This window comes from Anarrhichthys ocellatus, unplaced genomic scaffold (genome assembly GCF_004355925.1).
Source record: "Anarrhichthys ocellatus isolate YVR2014 unplaced genomic scaffold, GSC_Weel_1.0 scaffold1, whole genome shotgun sequence".
NCBI lineage: Eukaryota > Metazoa > Chordata > Actinopteri > Perciformes > Anarhichadidae > Anarrhichthys > Anarrhichthys ocellatus.
This window is the reverse complement of record NW_022280031.1, coordinates 16,614,309-16,634,865: the sequence shown is the minus strand read 5'-3', so window position 1 is coordinate 16,634,865 and position 20,557 is coordinate 16,614,309. Positions and strand designations below refer to the sequence as shown.

At 41.6% G+C, this 20,557-nt stretch overlaps 1 protein-coding gene across 1 annotated transcript in view; it reads right to left on the bottom strand.

Annotated features, from left to right (window-relative positions):
- Positions 1-20,557, bottom strand: part of stab1 (stabilin 1) — a 68,320-nt gene that overhangs the window by 13,238 nt on the left and 34,525 nt on the right. The window contains exons 39-61 of the mRNA XM_031852093.1: positions 20,410-20,505; positions 20,271-20,316; positions 19,050-19,129; positions 18,840-18,965; positions 18,552-18,625; positions 16,855-16,926; positions 13,654-13,773; positions 13,514-13,561; positions 13,148-13,225; positions 12,731-12,877; positions 12,196-12,330; positions 12,016-12,075; positions 11,095-11,271; positions 10,451-10,540; positions 8,927-9,070; positions 7,938-7,994; positions 7,697-7,859; positions 6,261-6,410; positions 3,853-3,957; positions 2,764-2,880; positions 1,821-1,953; positions 1,659-1,719; positions 574-718 (exon numbers count right to left, since the gene is read on the bottom strand). Coding sequence (XP_031707953.1) covers positions 574-718; positions 1,659-1,719; positions 1,821-1,953; positions 2,764-2,880; positions 3,853-3,957; positions 6,261-6,410; positions 7,697-7,859; positions 7,938-7,994; positions 8,927-9,070; positions 10,451-10,540; positions 11,095-11,271; positions 12,016-12,075; positions 12,196-12,330; positions 12,731-12,877; positions 13,148-13,225; positions 13,514-13,561; positions 13,654-13,773; positions 16,855-16,926; positions 18,552-18,625; positions 18,840-18,965; positions 19,050-19,129; positions 20,271-20,316; positions 20,410-20,505 — 2,424 coding nt within the window. The remainder of the gene's footprint in view (positions 1-573; positions 719-1,658; positions 1,720-1,820; positions 1,954-2,763; positions 2,881-3,852; positions 3,958-6,260; positions 6,411-7,696; positions 7,860-7,937; positions 7,995-8,926; positions 9,071-10,450; positions 10,541-11,094; positions 11,272-12,015; positions 12,076-12,195; positions 12,331-12,730; positions 12,878-13,147; positions 13,226-13,513; positions 13,562-13,653; positions 13,774-16,854; positions 16,927-18,551; positions 18,626-18,839; positions 18,966-19,049; positions 19,130-20,270; positions 20,317-20,409; positions 20,506-20,557) is intronic.

The following is a 20,557-nucleotide window of genomic DNA, read 5'->3' as shown; positions in this document are numbered from 1 at the left end:
TTTAAGGCAGGTAAAATACAGCTGTACATTAATAATCTTCTGTGTTTGTACTCCGTCATCTACTGTAGGCAGTACACCGACTATAGATAATATAGATTACAGGTACTATATAATCTATAGTATCTATAGTATAGATACTATAGATTATAGATACTATAGAACCCATAGATTATAGAACCCATAGATTATAGATACTATAGAATCTATAGATACTATAGATTATAGATACAACCCTACATCGGAACATTCATCCCTTTAACGAGTTCCATGTTTAACGGGCGCTACGAGGTCGTGGCTATAACAAGCTCTGGGCGTTACCTGCTGTATTCCAGCTGATTGCTTGTTGACGTTTGTTTACGAGTCCCAAAATCAAATTGTTATTCAAAGCTAAAACTAATAAACAATGTTCTCCATAACATCCCCTACTGCAATAGAGTAGGATTGTGTGGCCAACATGGCTCCGGCTCAGCAGAGGCAACGTGAGACACGCGAATACACTGCAGCTACTGGTTCAGCCCAGATGTGTCACCACGGTAATAACCACTGCAACACAAGTCAGTGAAGATGTGTTACCATGGTAATGCAGGTCCTTGCAGTTGGCCACGGGGTCGCAGCCTCCGTTGTCTTCCAGGCAGCGGTCCACAGGGGGCACCACCTTCTCCAGACACTGGACTCCATTACCCAGGTACCCTGGCAGGCACTCGCACTGACGCTCGTTCTGGAGGAAACAGATTACCAAGTGTTGATCATCGGGTTAAATCAGGTGCTGATATGTGGTTTAACTAGTATTGGTATGTTAATGTATTTCAGTTATTATACCATTGAAGCAGCCTTGGGGATTAAAATATTGAATGCCTTTACGTAATATAGATACAAAAGGAGGATTATTAGCAGGATGACGATTTTAAAATACATTTGAGATGAAAAACGATATACTACCATGGACGTACGTTACAACACTTCACCACACAAGTCCAACACAATGCCCTCTAGTGTCCGTAAAAAACAAAATGCTTTCACTGTGTGGAAATTTTGTAAATAAGGAAAGAGGGAAAAAGAATCCCAGTACAGTGCAAGTTATCCCTTCAATGCTGTCATTAGTCAAGGACTCAAGGTATAACTTAAAGAAACAGGTTGGACCAACCAACGCCTGTATTTGCTTGAAGAAAAGTATTATTTTCTTTAAAAATACACTGAGCAGACGACACATTTTAAAATAAAAAAAAACCTTCTATAGTTACATTGTTCTGTTCACTTACAAAACATATAAATGTGAATTAAGTTTAAATACAAGATATCTTATTGATCTTTCTTTTCTCGTCTGTATTTGCATATTTGGTATTGAGGTAATTCTAAAGTAACGCAAAGTAATCAAGTTATTGTGATAGTTGGATTAAGTTACTGTCTAAATTCATTTTAACAGGTAATTAGTAATTGCAGTGAAATACATGTTTAAAATAATCCTCCCAACACTGCATATAAGACACAGCGAGTAGGAGTTCAACTTGTGGCGGTCTGGGGCTGGAAGATCATTAGTTTTGTTGAGTTTAGTGCATCTCAATCAAAAATGATCCCCCCCAAAAAACACAAATTGTCTTAATTATTAACCCTTAATTATATAAACACAGTGATGAAAATATATGAAGGTCTTTACTCACTGGACCAGTGAACTTGCAGGAGGCAAAGTCACTGCAGCCGCCGTTCTGCTCTTCAATACACCTGGAATACAAACAGACAAATAGCTGACATTCATATGAAAGAAAAAAACCACAGAAGCAAAACAGCGACTTACTTTCGAGGAGACGACGGGCCACGCTTACCTGTTGATGGGCTCGCAGGAGTAGCCGTCTCCTTGGTAACTGCTATGACAGGTGCAGTTGACGAGCAGCCCCGTCTGGTTACAGACTGCATTTTGGTGACAGCCACCGTTATATTCGAAGCAGAGGTTTGGAGCTGCAGAGTGTTAAATAATAACAATAATAATAACTTTAATTGTGGAGCTCAGTTTACGCAAAGATGCAGCACGAAGTGCTTCACAACACAGGAACAAAGAAAACAACAATATCACAACAATAACACTATAATCTGATCTGCTCACATGGTGGAGTCATGCCAGAACAAATGATCATCAAATCAATTATTCAGATTTTTTTGATTGCTAAGACATAATATTTAATAAATAAAGAGAATTAAAACCTAAATAAAAATATATAAGGTTTTCTGACTTTAAACTTTGAGGGGTATTATTTCCAGATTGGGGGGAAACGTGTTCGATGCGAACAACAAATCTACATCTGATCATGTGTTTCACTGCTTATTTAAGTTTATGTCAGCTTGTCCCTTTTGTCCCCTAAAGTGTGTGTGTGTGTGTAATAAAAGCTTCAGCTCCTGCACTGTTGGTCAAAGCTGGATGTAAACTCTCACATGACCACACCTTGGTCTTAAAGAGTAACTCGACCCCCAAACCACATGTTTTAACTGTAAAGCAATGTGTATTGGTATTTAGTAGTGTTGTTGATAGATTCAGATGCATATCTTGACATGCAGAGAGGAGTATCAGTGATGAGTAGCTGTTACCCTTTCAGTTAGCCTGTTAATCGCTTTAATACACCATTATCATGCTTTGGTTTGTCTGATGTATCTCCTATGTTTCTACCTGTTATTATGTTGCTACTAGAATTACTATCGTCGTGCTGACAAAAGACAGCAGACATTCAGTGTCGTCGTCTGGTAAACGATTGTCCTGTGCTGCAGCACACTCACGTGGCTCCGGATCACAGAAGGTGCCGTTCCCCTGAAACCCAGATTTACACTGACAACCAGCACCTGGCACACAGTCGGCCTGAGCGTGGCACCGCCGGCACTCCTCTGGGATCGAGCCTGGACGGACAGACGGACGATTCATCAAAAAAAGGAAATGAAAACGGTGAACAGGCCTTTAATATTGTAAAATGATGACAGAGAAGCAACGTGTGTGTATGACAGCCAGAAAGCAATTAGACAGCAGAAACCTCCACAAAGGCTGAAAAATCTTCCAAACTAATAAAAAAAGAGAAAACGCTTATTGGCTGATGATAACTAAATACTGTCTGGGAGTATTAGTGGTTTGTACAATGATGAATCATGTTGCTTTGACAAACCCCTTTAGGTGAAATGCTGTCACATATTTAACGACTGCTTGCAGTTAATATGTACACATTGTTTTTTGTTGCTGGTGCTTGCTAGTGGGACATCTACTGGTTCTGAATGTCTTGTTGTAAATAAAACCTTTAAAAATAACACTATATCTTTAATGGTGTTCAAAGATTTATGTTGTTGGTAAGAACCAAGAGAAACACTGTTGGTTTTGGACTTTTCATGGGATTTGTTGAACACCGGCCTTATTAGTTAAACATCCTGCAATTAGTTTCACTAATTGCAATCAGGTTGCAACGGGTTTGTTAAGGACCCAGGAGCAGTACGACAGACACCAGGGATAGTTTGAATCAGAGTTTTATTTTCCTCTGGACACACAGCAGGTAGAATCACAGGGAAAAAGCGGCAGGATCTCGTGGTCGGGAACAGAAGGCTGGGTGAATTACCGGGGCAGAGGCACGGCGGGGTATCAGTCCAAGGGTATACGCTGGAAGGTTTTGCATGGAAGCGGAGAACGATCTGGCAGTGAGTGTGTGTGAGACTGGGGTTTAAATAGTGGATGCAGCAGAGTGAGCAGGTGAGAGTAATGAGCTGATGAGGTGAGTGTGACTGGCAGGTGCACTGGATAACCTGATTAGGTGAGTGAGAGGTGGAAAAAACAGGATAGTAGTGGCAGAGCTGTGACACAGGTCCTGACATTCAGGAGGGAAAACTCACCTAAATCGATCTGGCAGCGATCCCCCATCCAGCCCGGGTTACAGACACACTTTCCAGAACCTTCCATGCCTACATCACACCTTCCCTGCTTCCCGCAGTTGCAGGCTGAAAGAGACGAAAAACATGACTCAGCCTCTCGGACTCTTGAATAATCTCACAAATAAAGTTGTGAAGATGGAGGGAGTTACGCAAGAGGTTCCTGCAGCAACAGTCTGGTTCACTTTTCTCCACAGACGATGTGAGGCGATGGACAGTTGGAGCTCTTTGATGTTTTGATCGACATTAAACTTTCTTAGCCGAATCATCAGTCCGGGCGAGACAGAAACAACCGTGTTGGAAACGTTCTGTAAAAGTCAGAAGGTCGAGAAGCCTTCCGACACAAAACATGAAGGACGGACGTCGACTACAACTCCAATCACAGAGCTTCAAATCCATCTTGTGTGCTCTCGGCTATCAAAGGGCTTAAACCTGATGAAACATTCAGCAGTTTAAAATCACTTCACTTTCTCATTCTGGATCAGTTTTGGGATTGATTTAGTAACCATGGCGATGGGTTTTTTGTTCCTCACTGCAACAAGTGACGCAATCTGAGTTTGCCACAGCTCCCGACTCACATCACACCTCTCGACCGGCGTCGTCCGTCGTCTTCTCCTCCAGCGTTGGTCAACGTTTGACGATTGATCATTGTTCAAAGAAAAACCGTTGACTTTGACAGAAGATGATCGGCAGCAGCTTGTTGTTATGCCGTGAGACTCTCTGAGTGAAGACGGACGGAAGGTTCGTCCTGAGCCACTAATGCACCCGGCTGTGTGATGGTGAGTGTTGAGGGTTGCTATAGTGACAGACTGCAGCAGAGATGATGGGGGTTAGGCTGTCTGCAATGTTTAAGTCGGGTTGCTGGTTGGTTTGAAGGTGGGGCGGGGGAGAAAAAAACACTTTAATGAAGGAGAGAGAAAAGTTCTCCTGTCCGTTGGAGGTCTTATAGCCAGAGGGCGGTTTGTTCAATTTGAACGGGGGGATGGAGCTTTACAGGAGCTCTATAGTTTAGAGAATATTATAGATTCAAGACGACAGAAGGGCAGGATTTAGAGAATAAGGCACAGTTAGAAATCCTACTTCAGCACCACGGACAGCGTCATGGATTGATCAACACAAGGCCACTGATATTTCAGAGCCGTGGTCAGGGCCATGGATTCTAACTTATATAAACTCAGTCAGATGAAGGATCAATGGGTCGGGCAGACTAGACTAATTTATTCAACTCTACAACTCTCTCTATCACAGGATAGAGACGTAGGTTAACAAGGGGCATGCAGTTTGGTAATTTTGCCTAAAAGAAGGATGGCCTCCCCCGTCATATCCCCTACTGCCCTCAGCTGTATTCATAATTGTGCGTTAAGCAGCGACGCAGGAGCTACGGCGGCTACGTGCTTAGGCTCGGTTGCTGAAATGTAACAACACATCAAGGCTACGGCAGAAACTGAGGTACCACGTGAAGACAATGATTGCCTGCTTTGTGTTTCTGAGATTGTCGACAGTGAATATAACATTAAACGAGTTGAAGAAAGGTAATCTGCTCCTTTTCTGGCAAAAATCAATCGCAATCTCCGCTGCGAAACTTCTCCTCACTGTGATCGCCACTCACTACGACTGCACAGTCGTGGTTCTATAATGAGTAATAAAAAGAAGTTGAAATCTTTGTTACCCGACAGTAACTCCAGTTATATAAACAAGTGTTTACTGATGATATAAACTTCTGCCGGTAATAGTAGTGATGCACCGTTTGCAATGTTCTTGGCCAAGATTCACATTTTCTTTCTTTCTAAGAACTATAACTGACAACACACACAAACGTTTTTGTAACTTTCATGGAAATTGGAAATTCAATTGTATGCAAATAGTTTTCCAAATGTTTTATGGTTGTTCCTCCACGGCTTCTTTAGGACTTGGTGTTACATGTTTTCTACACTCACACTGAAGAACTTCCACACCGACGACATGATGTGTGTGCGTGGCTGTACACTGTATGCACAACGTGCATGTTGTGCGCGTGGCTTTGTTACTATTCATCATGCAGATGGCACGTGTGTCAATTTGAATCAGATACATGTGACCGATAAAGGATCCCAAGGCACCGGGTCACTAGCATTGGCCAATTAACTGACAACAGTCTGGTTTTGATCTTTGCCAATAAAAAAAGAGCAAGAAGATATAAAAAAAAAGGTGTGAAGCTTGGAGAATCTGGGTATTTATTAACCTTTTAAAAGGGAATACTTGATGCCAAGAACTAAAATATATTCATATGTTATGATCATTTTGCTGTGAAAACTGTCCACAGAGAAAATCACATTCTGAGAGGAGAATCTCACACGCACAAAGTCTAACTTTCCTGTATTTGGTCTACCTACCTGTGCAGTTGGGGCCATAGTGTCTCGTGGAACACAGTGTGCAGGCTTTGCCTATGAAGCCTTCGTTGCACCTACATCTTCCTGATCCCTGCATGCCATCGTCGCATGAACCATGGTTACTACAAGGGGCCTCCAGGCCACCTGGACAAACTGAAACACACAGGGAAAAGGTGGAGTCAGGTGAGGACAAACGTAAGAGACACACCGTCACTGTGCTTCAAACCAACTTCTTTTCCTCACGGCTGACGTTTTGATTTTTCAGACACAGGTGTAACCAGTGGTGGAATGTAAGCTAAGTAAATGTACTGTGCTTAAGTCTGTCTTTTCATGCATCTTTATACTTCTACTCCACTAAATAATGTACTTTTTATTCCACTACATTTATCTAACAGCTTTAGTTCCATTGAAAATTAAGATGTCAGCATACTAACTCTCAGCAGAGCTTATAAATGATTATGTTTTGTTCTAAATGAAACTAGCCAACAGTTTTTAGCACAGCTGTACAGTCAAACTTTACTTGAAGCTAGGGTGCAAGACTGTAAAATATAAATGAACGTCTGTTAATTCAAGGGGCGTCTGTGGCGACATTCCTGCTCTGAGAACTCCAGAAGAATTATGATAGTTCTCAGAACGAGTAGAGTTTATCAACTTGACGTTGTTTCACGCCTGGTTCACTAAGAGCCGTCAACCAACCCTGCTCACTCTCTTACAGTCCTTCACAGTCGAGCAGCTTATTGTAGCTCTGTGACTGTTTACACACTATGTAATACTACCTGTATTACCCAATACCTTGTCAGGCAGCAAGGGTGGAGATATAGACAGCTAGGAGTATGACAGAAGCTATAGCGTCCATGAAAAGTGTCTGGAGTGACTGTTCCCGATAAAAAATAACCTAGATGTTCAAAGGAAAAATTAAAACAATTACAAAAGAACTTGATCGGCGGCGAAAGAGCACAGCTAGGGGAGATGTGGCGAGCTCACCTGCAAGCATACGTCAATAAGCAAGTCACTGGTGTGATTCAAATTCAGATTTAAATAACACTATTTTTATTATTCTCACTGCCAGCTGGAGGAGCCAGCTGGAGACTTTAAACAAAAGTTTAAAGTAAGGGGGGGGGGGGAGATGTTACCAACACAAAACCAACAGGATTAGTTTCTGGAACCATTACACAACTGCATCAGGTTAAGAATCTTAAATCAAATGTGCAGATTGCCATGAAATGTGTGCAGATTGCCATGAAATGAAATCTAGATTTGAATGACCTGTCCTTTGTGCCACCCTTAAGACAATCTTTACATTAGTAGCTCCACAAAGAGTAAAATAATAAACACTGGAGAATCTAGGGGGACAAAAGATTTTCTCCAGACCCCTGTGGGCTGGACTAGATGAATGTCTGACGACAGAATCATCAATCTTCCCTATGTGCCTTCCTTACCTTGACAGTCTCGGCCGTAGTGGTTTTTGCAGCACTTTTGGACCCAGGAAGAAAACTGACACACTCTCTTACAGCCCATCTTGCTGATATCATCCAAGAGGTACCAATGATGGTGGCGGCGCCCATACGGTGGGGACCTGTTCATACAAGGCTCCGTCTTTTGCTGAAAGAAGGCGGGACGTACGTTTATCTCTATGTATCGTACAAGCTAATCATTTTCCAATTTTTAACCAGATCTTACCGTGTCTTGGTGTCTGAAGGGACAGGATGGTGGGAAGGGGCAGCGTCCACAGCGACCCTGAGACATAAGACAGAAAGCTTCAGTCCAGGTTCCAAGACAACGACAAAGCCCTGACATCAAAATAATAACCACAGCAGTGTGGTATCTGTATTTGCAGCAGTGGTACTACCAACAATAGTTGAGGATGAAGCTGCATTAAGGCCCGGTCACATCGTTGGTGATGTAGGGACTACTCGCCGGGTTAGTTCAATTTGGTAAATCACCCTAATGCCAATCACTAACCCTAATCACTAACGCCAGTCAGTCACAATAGTTCTCAGGACTGTAGTTCATTTCATCCAATAAAGAGTTACTGATTAGGGAGAAAGCTTCTGTCGCATACCTGTCTGACATTCCTCTTTTGTAAATCACTATATACTCTGACAGAGAAAGTAAAATAAAAGCTAAAAAGTGACGATGGCTTCCTCCATTTTGGGTTCTCTGTTCCCCCAAAGGTCAGCACTGGCAAGACTTGAAGATTTACACAGATTCACTTTGTGCATACAAACACATCCACACAGTAATTCCATTGAATTGATTTGTGTGTTAAATGCTGGTGTGACTAGTCCTTTGGAGTCACAATGAGTGGCTAAGTGTGGCAGAGCTAATACTATAACTAATATCCCTATTTTGTAGCCACACTGCAGCACCATATTATGTATTAACTTGTAGTGTTTTGTACTTCTAGTCAGCTCACTAAGTCATGTTACATTTCAATGTGCCTTAGCTTTGGTTTTGTTATTGTGTCGCCAGAACTCTCCAAAAGAAAAAGAATGTCCAAATATGTCCTGATCTCAACAGACTATTCAAGTAAAACAGGTAATGATAGTTTGTACAAGTAATAGTATTTATTTTATTACAACTAGTACTAGCTGCAAAAGTGTGAACATGTATATTGTGAGTTTTAAAGCAGTAGCAGTATTGAAAGTAATAATTTTAGCACTACTAACGTAAGTGGTTCTGTTCTCCCCGCTGTCGCAGATCGCTCCCAGGCCCGGTGGTTCCAGTAGCTGGTCGATGCCATAGGCAACGCCCTCTTCGAAGTTCATGTAGCGCTCCACTACCCTGGCATTGTCATTAATCGATACAGCCCCCTGAACACACACACACACACACAAATCAATAACTTTTTAAGACTGTCCACCACAGCCACAGAACCAGAACAGAATAGATTAAAATAGAGAGATGGGACCATTGAACCCAGCCGCTGTTTGGCTAATTTTCTGTAACCAGTGTAGCATTAAAGCATGGTGAAATGAGCAAGCTAGCTCACTTTCCACCTGTAGGCGAGTTAGCCAGTTAGCGTGCTAATTCCGCCACGCTTTAAAATGCTACACTGGTTACAAAAAGAAGCCGAACAGGGTCTTCACTCGTCCAACGATAGCAATGTGTTTTCCTACGTCGTGACAAGAGTGTGGATGAAGCATTAAGTTAAAGCAAAAATGTACTCATTTACTACGCTTCATAACATTGTTACTTCAAAACCTCATTTCAGTGAGAGGCTGGTATGAAAGCTTCAAACTCTGGTGTGAATTAAATAAGCCGAGACTCCTCAATGCATCCCCCACCCTCCACATATAACAGATTTGTTTGTGGCTCAGTGTCAGAGCGGTTTGAGCCAAGACACTTAGCCCCAAATTGCATTTGGTTGCGCAACCCTGTTGTACAAGTATATTAGATGATCCTTGTAACCTTGAAGAAGAAAAAATTGAACTAAACAAGAACAATTAAAGACAGTTACAGTGACAATAGCAGCAAGTCAGCAAGTCCTCAAAGTAAACAGTGTACAACAGAATATATGATATGATTAAGTAAAGAAATTTGTATTAATACAGAAACATACTGCAAAAGAAATATAATAATGTAGTAAGACAGACAACATAATAATATAGTATGATATTGTACAGTATAATATAGTATGGGATATAAGATATAGTGTTAGGTACAATGTAATCCTACAGTACAGCAGTATAACATAGTATGGTATAGTATGATATAGTTTACCACAGTTAAGTATAGTGTGGTATAATGTAATATGACAGTAACATAGTATATTATCAAACCACCAGCTGTGTGAATTTCTGCACGATCATTCGCTAACACGGAGACACTTCACCTCTGAAGCGTGAATATAACATTATTTTCCTGATTCATCAGAAAACCAAACAAAGGCGTTGTTGTGTAACCTAGCAACCACACAGTTAAGAGCAGCATGTCCTGCGTTGGTCTCGACGTCACCGATCAACGAGGTACAGTATCAATCGAAATCACTTCATCACTGCTCGTACGGAGTTCATTGAGCGTCATGGTTAGGATCCAGGATGTTGTTGCTGTCAGTGTGAAACTGTGTTTTCTTCGACATCATCATGGCAACATGAGACAACACCGTTTACTGAAGTAACAGTCGGCTTCCAACATGGCTACCCTCTTTGAATTGTATGTGTGTGTGTGTGTGTATTTGTGTGATTTCTCACCACCAGGGTCTTATCACAGCTGTACTTGATGATGGATCCGTGCATGGTGCGCAATGACGAGTATTTATCCGGCTGACCGATACCTAAAACCTAAACACACACAAAGAAAATCACAACGCTGTCTTTCTAAAGCTACAACAGAGCCTCCCTCCCCCCTGCTCCTCATCCTTCACCTCCTCCTTTTGAAGAACTCTACAGTTTTAACAACTATTTGGATATCTGTATAATCATCCGAGTCGTGTTTGAGTCAAGCGAACATTTGCTGTTTTTCTTTGTCTTATATCTTAAAGACGGATATTGTAAATGGATGATTTTTGGGTTTTGAACAGTGTGGTTTGTTTGGAAAGAAAATCAAGACATCCTCATCTTGGGTTTTGGAAAACTGTGATTGACATCTTGACTATTTTCTTATATTTTAATAGACGAAACGGTTCATTCATTAAATAAATTAAACATAATGAATAACAACATAATAACAGGACTACACCTGATTTTTTAAAAATATTTGTTTTCTTTTTGGGCTAGAGTGAACTTTTCATTCTGTCGGCGCCCAATTAAGGGTTACGCTTGGAAGCCATCCTCCTACTGCCTACTGCCTTCTGCCTTCTCCCACCTCCTCCTCCACCTCCTCCTCCTCCTCCTACCTTGGAGTTGCGTATGATGTGAGCCTTGACTAAGGCAGCCACTTGGTCTCGGTGATCGGGGCTGGAGAGCCAGTGCTTTCTTTCAGCTGGCAGGGAGTTGAGGGCCTTGTCTGTGGGCCAGAACATGGTGAACGGCTGATGGATGGACAACTGAAGCACGGGGAGTAACCCCACATCCTGCACAAAGAGTGGACAGAAAGATTACGTGAATATTATGCGTGGGTCGATTTCTGTGAGTTTTCACCCCGCAAATAAAAGGCATCACTCCCACAATTATTATCACAATCACATTGCACTACAACACGGAGGCTCCGTGGTCTGACCCAAGACCACAAACTTTATTACTCCTTTCAACATTGACAAAGGCAGTGCACACCAGATCCATTCTTTTTGTACTTACCTTTGACAATAAAAGGCCTAGACATATACAGTAACTACATAACTGTTAACCAGATGAAACTCAAATTCAATCAGAATATTTCGCCAAAAGGAAACTCAATAAAATAGCTTAAAGTAGCTTAGGCTATATAAGAGATAAATTAATTGAATTCAATAGTTGGTCCTTTGCTTGTGCAATCTATTTGTCTGTTATATATTCTTCACATTCCAGGTGTGTGAAGTGCAGGACGTTGCTGGATTCGGTTCGTGTTGCGGGATCTTTGAAGCTGCTGGTGTTCTCCTCCAACTGGCCTTAAGTGGTAGTTACGTTTTTTGTGCTCTCGGATTTAAAAAAAAAAAAGGTGAAAGGAGGAGTTGACATCAAGGAAGTGATTCTAGGAGGATAAGCAGTGACAGAAGGAGGAAGACAAGTAGGTGTAAGAAGAGGATGTGTAAGTGGGGGGAGGCAGCATGGCAGAGGAGGAAGAAGACGTCAGAGCACAAATCAAACCAGGAGGTGCAGCGTGTTTTTAAAATGTTTACCTCCACAAGTTTGTAGAAGCGGCTGTAGCCATAAAACACAGCTGCTGACGTTAAGTTCATCTAAACAGAGAAAGAGAGAGAGAGAGAGAGAGAGAGAGAGAGAGAGAGACGTCACACTGGCTGTCTTTCAATCCTGATGGATCATAAATCGTTTATTAATTTCAAGTAAACTCAACTTACCTTGTTAGACTCGATGCTTGGTTTGTCCTGCAGCCTGTAGGGCGTCAACAGTGTGTCGATGTGGTGAATGACTCCGTTAGAAGTGGTGTAATCGCTCTTCACAATCCTCGATCTGTTGTTGACCCAGACTGAACCCTGCAGGAGAGCGAGGGACAGGGAGAGGTGAGGCAGACAGGCAGCAGCAAACACCAGGAGAGTGGAGAGGTGGATTGTGAGACAGGTGAAGACATGGAGGCAGTTTGAGAAAAGGGGTTATCAGCAATGTTTAGCTCAAAGTTCATTTCATACAGACTATTTATGAATAAAGTTCACTCCCCAAAATGAAGTGGTTCACGTTCATTTCTTCAGTTTTCAAAATAAAAATAAAAATGTTATACTTATTTATTGAAATCCAAACATTCACATTTTGTTCTATGTTTTAGCATCAAAATGCCCATAAAAAAATCATCTTAAATAGTGTTATGGCTGGACCTTTATTGATGCTGAGTAGAGCTGCCGTCCTCCACAAATAAACATGTGTGTGTGTGTGTGTTACCTGCTGCAGGCTGAAGTGCAGTGTGTGTCCTGACGTAGAGACAGCGAGTTTGGTGGTTTTCAGGTCACTCAGGGTCAAAATCTCACAGGAAACAATGTGGTAACGAAGCAGCTCAGAGAGACGACCGGACCGCTCCCATTCCTCAACCTACAAACACCAGTTAATGAGGTACATTTCATGCACTAGAAACCATAATCCAGTCTTATGACTCACACACAAAAATGTACTTGATTATTAAATCAGAATCAGAAAAATGTACTTACTTATTAAATGATTATTAAAGTGATTCATCTTGTAAATTACAGTATAGTTTTTCTAGGTAAGACACTTAGATCTAAGATAAACAAAAACTCATGAGTAGGGTAACATCATTATTATTACATGAGATCATTTAAAAACAGCAGATGTTGTACACACAGTGGAGTCGTTTGTTTCCGCTAGAGGGACGAAGACAGTAGACGGTCCGTCTTTATTAAGAACACGAGACGTTGATTTCTGAGGAACAAAGAAAACAAAGTGAACTCACGCGATGACGGAAGTTCATATAGGGGACGCTGTCACTGCAGAAAAATTAATTTAAATTAAACTTGTCTTTTTTGTTAGTTGTAACTTTTTTTAACAATTTAATTGAATCATGTGTAGGCAGGGCAGGCACCGAAAAATTACTTTTGGCCAGCTGCTGTGCTCTGTCTTGCAGTCGTGTATATTGCAAACCATCCATGTTTTCACTTAGCAGCATCAAATGAATGTTTTATTTACTGTGTGGATTTCAACATGACTCACCGCTACCATTCGACGGAAGAAGTCATTCTCTGATTGGCGGAACACCTCCTGTAAGACAGACAGACTTCCTGTGATGGGGGAGGGGGGGAGACAGTGATAGGTCAGAGGGTCAGGGGGAAGTCAGAGGTCATGTGACTCACGTTGTTGGTGGTTCCCCGGCAATTGATGCCGTCGCCCACGTGGCCTCTGTAGCAGGTGCAGTTCCTCTGACCCTGACCCATATACTCACAGCGAGCATGCTGACTGCAGCCGCCATTTCTCTGCACACACAAAAATGTATCTTTAATTGCTGACAAAAGGACACGCTTGGATGTTTCTGATTAGTTGAGTCCTCAGTTAGTCCGTCTGCAGCAAAGGTCTTAGCTCAGTGCCGGCTTTAGCCTAGCTGTCGCACGGAGCAAATGTTTCAAACGTTAATCAAAAATGCTCAGAACAGCAGGTGGAGTTGAAGTGAGCGTCAACAAAAGCCAATCACTTGAGCTCCTTGTTAACCCTTTAAAAGCATGTCGCAGATTAATGAGCTGAGAGCTTAAATGGAGGAAACTGCAGGAGTATCGTCCGTTTCAGTGTGTATTTGATATGCACAAACCGATCCAAGACATCATTTATATCTGTGCAATGTGGGCAATAACTTGTTTTTTTTTGCTGATTGATTAAATAGATAGCAGCTAACTTTAGAAATCCTGCTGCCACCACAGAATATATTTTCATTATCTAGAGAAAATGTGGTTTGGAGATTTGCTTTGAAATGGGGCGACTGTGGCTCAGTGGTAGAGCGGGGTCGTCCTTCAATCAGAGGATCGGCGGTTCAATCCCCGGCTCCGCTAGTACATGTCGATGTGTCCTTGGGCAAGACGCTTCACCCCAAATGGCTGTGCCTGCGTAGTATGAACGGTGGGTGGATGGTTAATTAGAGTCCTGATGGTCCCTGTCATCAGTGTATGAGTGGGTGAATGATGACATGTAGCGCTTTGAGTGGTCGCGTTGAGAGAAACGTATAAAAATTGTAAACACAAATCATATTGTGCTCCCTTGCAATATACTGTACATGCATTAAAGCTCAGCAATATCACACTTAGACAGAATGCACATCTTGCCTACAAGCTGCTTCCTGTTAACCGGAAACAGAAAAACCTAATTAGGACATGATGTACACTATGTCCCCAGAGCCTCTTCCTGTTATCAGAAACCTAACGACTGTCACATCATGTGACAGGGAGATAACAGAACACATAAATACCAAGGACTCCGGTCTCAGTCTCAGACTGCGCTCTTAACAGAGAACATTTAGCTTTTCGCTCTTCACAGAGAAACATAAACACGCCTTAACGGAACAAATAGCATTATAAATCATATCCTTCGGGACATAACATATATACAGTTGTGTGAAAAAGTGTTTGCCCCCTTCCTGATTTCTTATTTTTTTGCATGTTTGTCACACTTAAATGTTTCAGATCATCAAACAAATTTAAATATTAAATGCAGTTTTTAAATGAAGGTTTTTATTATTAAGGGGAAAAAAAAAAAATCCAAACCTACATGGCCCTGTGTGAAAAAGTGATTGCCCCCCCCCCCATGTTAAAACATAAATTAACTGTGGTTTATCACATCTTTGGAAAGCTGAGTTCAATTTCTCTAGCCACACCCAGGCCTGATTACTGCCACACCTGTTCTCAATCAAGAAATCACTTAAATAGGACCTGCCTGACAAAGTGAGGTAGACCAAAAGATCCTCAAAAGCTAGACATCATGCTGCGATCCAAAGAAATTCAGGAACAAATGAGAAACAAAGTAATTGAGATCTATCAGTCTGGAAAAGGTTACAAAGCCATTTCTAAAGCTTTGGGACTCCAGCGAACCACAGTGAGAGCCATTATCCACAAATGGCGAAAACATGGAACAGTGGTGAACCTTCCCAGGAGTGGCCGGCCGACCAAAATTACCCCAAGAGCGCAGCGACGACTCATCCAAGAGGTCACAAAAGACCCCAGAACAACATCCAAAGAACTGCAGGCCTCACTTGCCTCAATTAAGGTCAGTGTTCATGACTCCACCATAAGAAAGAGACTGGGCAAAAATGGCCTGCATGGCAGAGTTCCAAGACGAAAACCACTGCTGAGCAAAAAGAACATAAAGGCTCGTCTCAGTTTTGCCAGAAAACATCTTGATGATCCCCAAGACTTTTGGGAAAATACTCTGTGGACTGACGAGACAAAAGTTGAACTTTTTGGAAGGTGTATGTCCCATTACATCTGGCGTAACAGTAACACGGCATTTCAGAAAAGGAACATCATACCAACAGTAAAATATGGTGGTGGTAGTGTGATGGTCTGGGGCTGTTTTGCTGCTTCAGGACCTGGAAGACTTGCTGTGGTAAATGGAACCATGAATTCTGCTGTCTACCAAAAAATCCTGAAGGAGAATGTCCGGCCATCTGTTCGTGACCTCAAGCTGAAGCGCACTTGGGTTCTGCAGCAGGACAATGATCCAAAACACACCAGCAAGTCCACCTCTGAATGGCTTAAGAAAAACAAAATGAAGACTTTGGAGTGGCCTAGTCAAAGTCCCGACCTGAATCCGATTGAGATGCTGTGGCATGACCTTAAAAAGGCGGTTCATGCTCGAAAACCCTCCAATGTGGCTGAATTACAACAATTCTGCAAAGACGAGTGGGCCAAAATTTCTCTACAGCGCTGTAAAAGACTCATTGCCAGTTATCGCAAACGCTTGATTGCAGTTGTTGCTGCTAAGGGTGGCCCAACCAGTTATTAGGTTTAGGGGGCAATCACTTTTTCACACAGGGCCATGTAGGTTTGGATTTTTTTCCCCCCTTAATAATAAAAACCTTCATTTAAAAACTGCATCTTGTGTTATCTTTGTCTAATATTTAAATTTGTTTGATGATCTGAAACATTTAAGTGTGACAAACATGCAAAAAAATAAGAAATCAGGAAGGGGGCAAACACTTTTTCACACAACTGTACATCTGCTTGCTTACGAGAGGCCTAAAACAGACCGGCCGAGGCTCTCGTGTCATACTTGATATCTAGAAAAGCTGAAGAGAGAAACGCAACAGTCGGAAGACTAAAAAAAGCACAGACTGTTTACCATTCAACATCCTAATGGTGATCACTACAGTCCAAACCCGCTCACTGTACAAACTGTGTGGAACAGCTCAATGCCTACAAGGTGAATGAAATAATCAATGACGATACCCGACTGTGTGATCTGTTTTTAAGAGCTGGTTTGTGCTGGCAGAGATGCAAGTAAACAGGATTGTAACAAGACAGAATAAAGTAGATGACTGCAAGAAAATCTGCAAAAGTGACACACAGACATACATTTCTGCAGGGGTTGACAGGGTAACAGAACCTCCCTGATCCTTGAAAGCCCATCCGACACCTGCAGGCCGTCTGGAGACAACAACAGAGCAGACAGAGAAAACAGTCAGTCAATAAAAGAGTCAATTACAAAATCCATCTGTTTCCTCCCCTCCCCTGTGATCTGCTAAACAGCAAATCAAATAACAATTTCTCCTGAACTCCAAGTCACTCTTTTGAGCTGTAAACACAGATATATAGTTTCAGGCGGGAGGTTACTGTAATGACAACAGCTGGGCTTATTGGCATATAAAATGCGTGATCCCAGAGATCACAGTGGACTGTGACCGAGTGTTCAACCTCTGTTCAGTGTCCCGCTCTCTGCGGTCACCTACACCGTGTTTTAATGCAGCCGAAATTACGATATTGTTGTTGTTATTTACATGTTTTTTTATGTTTCTGGTGTCAGACAACTTAAAGAGTATGAAATAGTAACGTACTCATGGCCCATAAACACTACATGTTATGCAGCAGTCATTCCCAAGCTGCTGTGCTGCGGTAATAAGGTTGTCTAATAAAATCGTAAATTTAAATATTGATTAACGACCACAGCTCCTCTGCTGTGTTCAGCTGTAGAGGTGAATGACCAAAGAGAAAAGTTTGAGGTAAAAGAAAGTCCTCCTTAACTTTACTGGCACACAGTCTCTCAGAGGGCAGACTTCATTACGGTCTTGGAAAAGCTTAGTGTTCCCCGAACACACTAAAACACCAAGCCAGGGCTGTTGACACGCTGGAGGCTGTTTCGTGAAATCTTAGTTTTTCAGGGAGCTAAAAACTGTTTTCGGCTACGTCCACACAAATACATTTTTGTTTTAAAACACATTTTTTTGCTAAATTTAAGCCTCGCATCCACACTTGTTTTCTTTGTTTTGAAACCCCTAAAATGGAAATGTGGAAACATTAAAAAACGCTGCTGACCCAGTTTTAGTCTTACAACTCCGGTATCACTTTTTATTCTAGACGGGCGAAAATGGAGACTTTTGAAAAAGATGGCCATGAAACCCTGCAGCGACACAATCGCCTCATGATTGGGTCTTACTAGTCCCGCCCCTATCACATGACCCTTTTCCAGAAGAAAACAAACATCAGCCTCAACTACCGGTGGTTAATTCAGCATGGACAACAAATTACAGGCGTCACTGACCTTGTTGTGTATGCTGGCAGCTGTCATGCAGTAAAGTTCTGTATTTTATGATGCTAATACTGCCTACATGCGCAGGAGAACAGCTTTTATTTGAGCAATTTGCAGCAATTCCTGTGTGCAGCAGCACTAATCTGCCTCCTGTTTACTCCTGGACACGAAAACTCAGATTACATGAATATGCATTATGTGATATGCATTTTCAGGCGTGTTAGTATGGACGGAGATTATTTCTGAAACGGCACTAAAAACTCTTCTGTGCCTGGAGATTGTGTATTGGATGTATTACTGTCGATGTAGCCTTAGAAATAGAGAAACATTTAACCGGTTTAATGAGGACGTATTTTTACTTTATCAAACTGCATAACCAACATGAATGGTGGCCAAAAGTATAAAAATAAAACTTTTCTTTAAACCTCACCTGAACTGAACTAAATCTCAGGTACAGTGAAGCCTCAGTGCTGAATCATTATGAGTTTAACATTATGTGCCGTACTGCAGTGCGGTGTTGTCTCACCGTGTTGGGGCCTGTTCTGGTGCAATCCGCTGACCTGTGGCAGCCTCCATTGTTGACCAAACAACCGTCAACCTCTGTGAACACACAAACAGGTTGAAAATATATTTTTATGAAATCATGTAAAAAAAAATAAATAAAAAAAAAAAATAAATAAAAAAATTGTGAGGTAAAGAAACATTTAAGGCCTTAAATTAACCAAATTTCATATATCAAGACATATCTTGGTAAGATGTCAGGAGGTTCAGGTGAGGGCTGTGGGGTCAGAGGTCAGGGGTCAGGACTACATACCCAGACAGATGACCCCGTCTCCAATGTACCCCCCTCTACAGGTACAGGTCCTCTCTCCTGCTGAGACCTTCAAGCAAACGGCAAATTCTGAACATCCACCGTTAGACATGTGGCACAAATCCAGCTCTGAGAGACACACAGAGAGAAAAAGTAATCAGATTTGATATATTTACAGTGTGTGTGTGTGTCTGTATGTGTGTGTGTCTTTACCATTGCAGTGAGTTCCGTTGCCTTCGTATCCAGCCACACACACACAGGCAGCAGCTGTACCCTTTGGTCCCGTTATACAGCTGCAGCAGAGGACAAGGTGTATCATTAGTTATATTGATATGTTATAATGTATACATCTTATTCATCTGTACCAAAGAGCTCCATTTAGTCCCAAACTATTAAAAACACATCAATGAGCCACACTGTTGGGTGACATGTTCCTTCAATACCATGAACACACACACACTGTAGTATATTTTGACTCAATCACACATAAACCGTCCTGCGGCCACAAATACTCACTAGAGCACCAATTGTAAATTGAATCCGCCGCTGAAAATAGTCCCAAACAAATGCACTATTTAATTCTGTTTCAGCAGCCACAGAATGTGCTTATCTGTGCTCTTAACCATCTGACCCATGAGTTCCTTTTTCGTTTTTTAAATTTCAAATCTTTACTTGACTGGTTTTATTGTTTTAATTTACAACAATTAGTTTTATTCCAGTCTCTGAATCCTTCAAGATGCTTCAGCTCAACAATCAATATAGCTTTAAAAATTAGAAACTATAGGTAGATTTAGATGCATATTGTTAATGATAATGAAATGATAGCAGCATTGTTTGAGTGAGTTAAACTTAGTTTGACTTCATCTATTTTCTAAATGTTATTTTAATGAAACTATTGAGCAGTGATGTCATACGTTATTCATTTTTAATTGTGACTTTTTGAGCATAGCATTAGCTACTTCGCATGTTTCTATTATTTTGCCCAAAATATTAGAAAAACCGTTCAATATAATCCATCCAGTACAAAACCACCAGCTACTACTACGTCAATAACAAACATCAAGTAGAATTCACAAAACTGAACATTTGTCAGCTTCGTAAATGTAGAATATATCTCTTTGCACCAGATTGCACTAGTTGAACCTAATTAAGTGGCCAGTGAGTGTAATCAGTAAACACTGTCCACTGTCCTCAGTCTTTGTGTGAAACAGTCAATGCATGATGATGGTTATCTCTCAGTTAGTATCTAATATATCATGACTGCTTTTTATGTTGCATTGTTTCTGTGGGATAAAGTGAGTCCTCAAATAAAAGGTTTAACCATTCTCAACATGCTATAGTGAATAGTAAATGATTCCAGACAGCCAGGTGTATTCTGGGTAAATTGATTCAGATCTCACACACACCTTTAGACTGAACAAAGGGAGGACTTACTTGGCGTTCTCGTCACATACACCTCCACAGGCGTCATCCTTGATCTCTGAGACACACACACAAAGATTTTAGGTGATAGCGGGTGAGAGAAAATATTGAGTTTGGTTACACTGCGTGTGTGTGTTTGTGTGTCTCTTACCTACAGAGCAGGAAGCTCCTTTCCAACCTTTGTGACACACACACCTGCCACTTCCTGACAGACCGTCCTCACACTTCCCGTGGTCACACACACACTCTGCAACACACACACACACACACACACACACACACACACACACACACACACA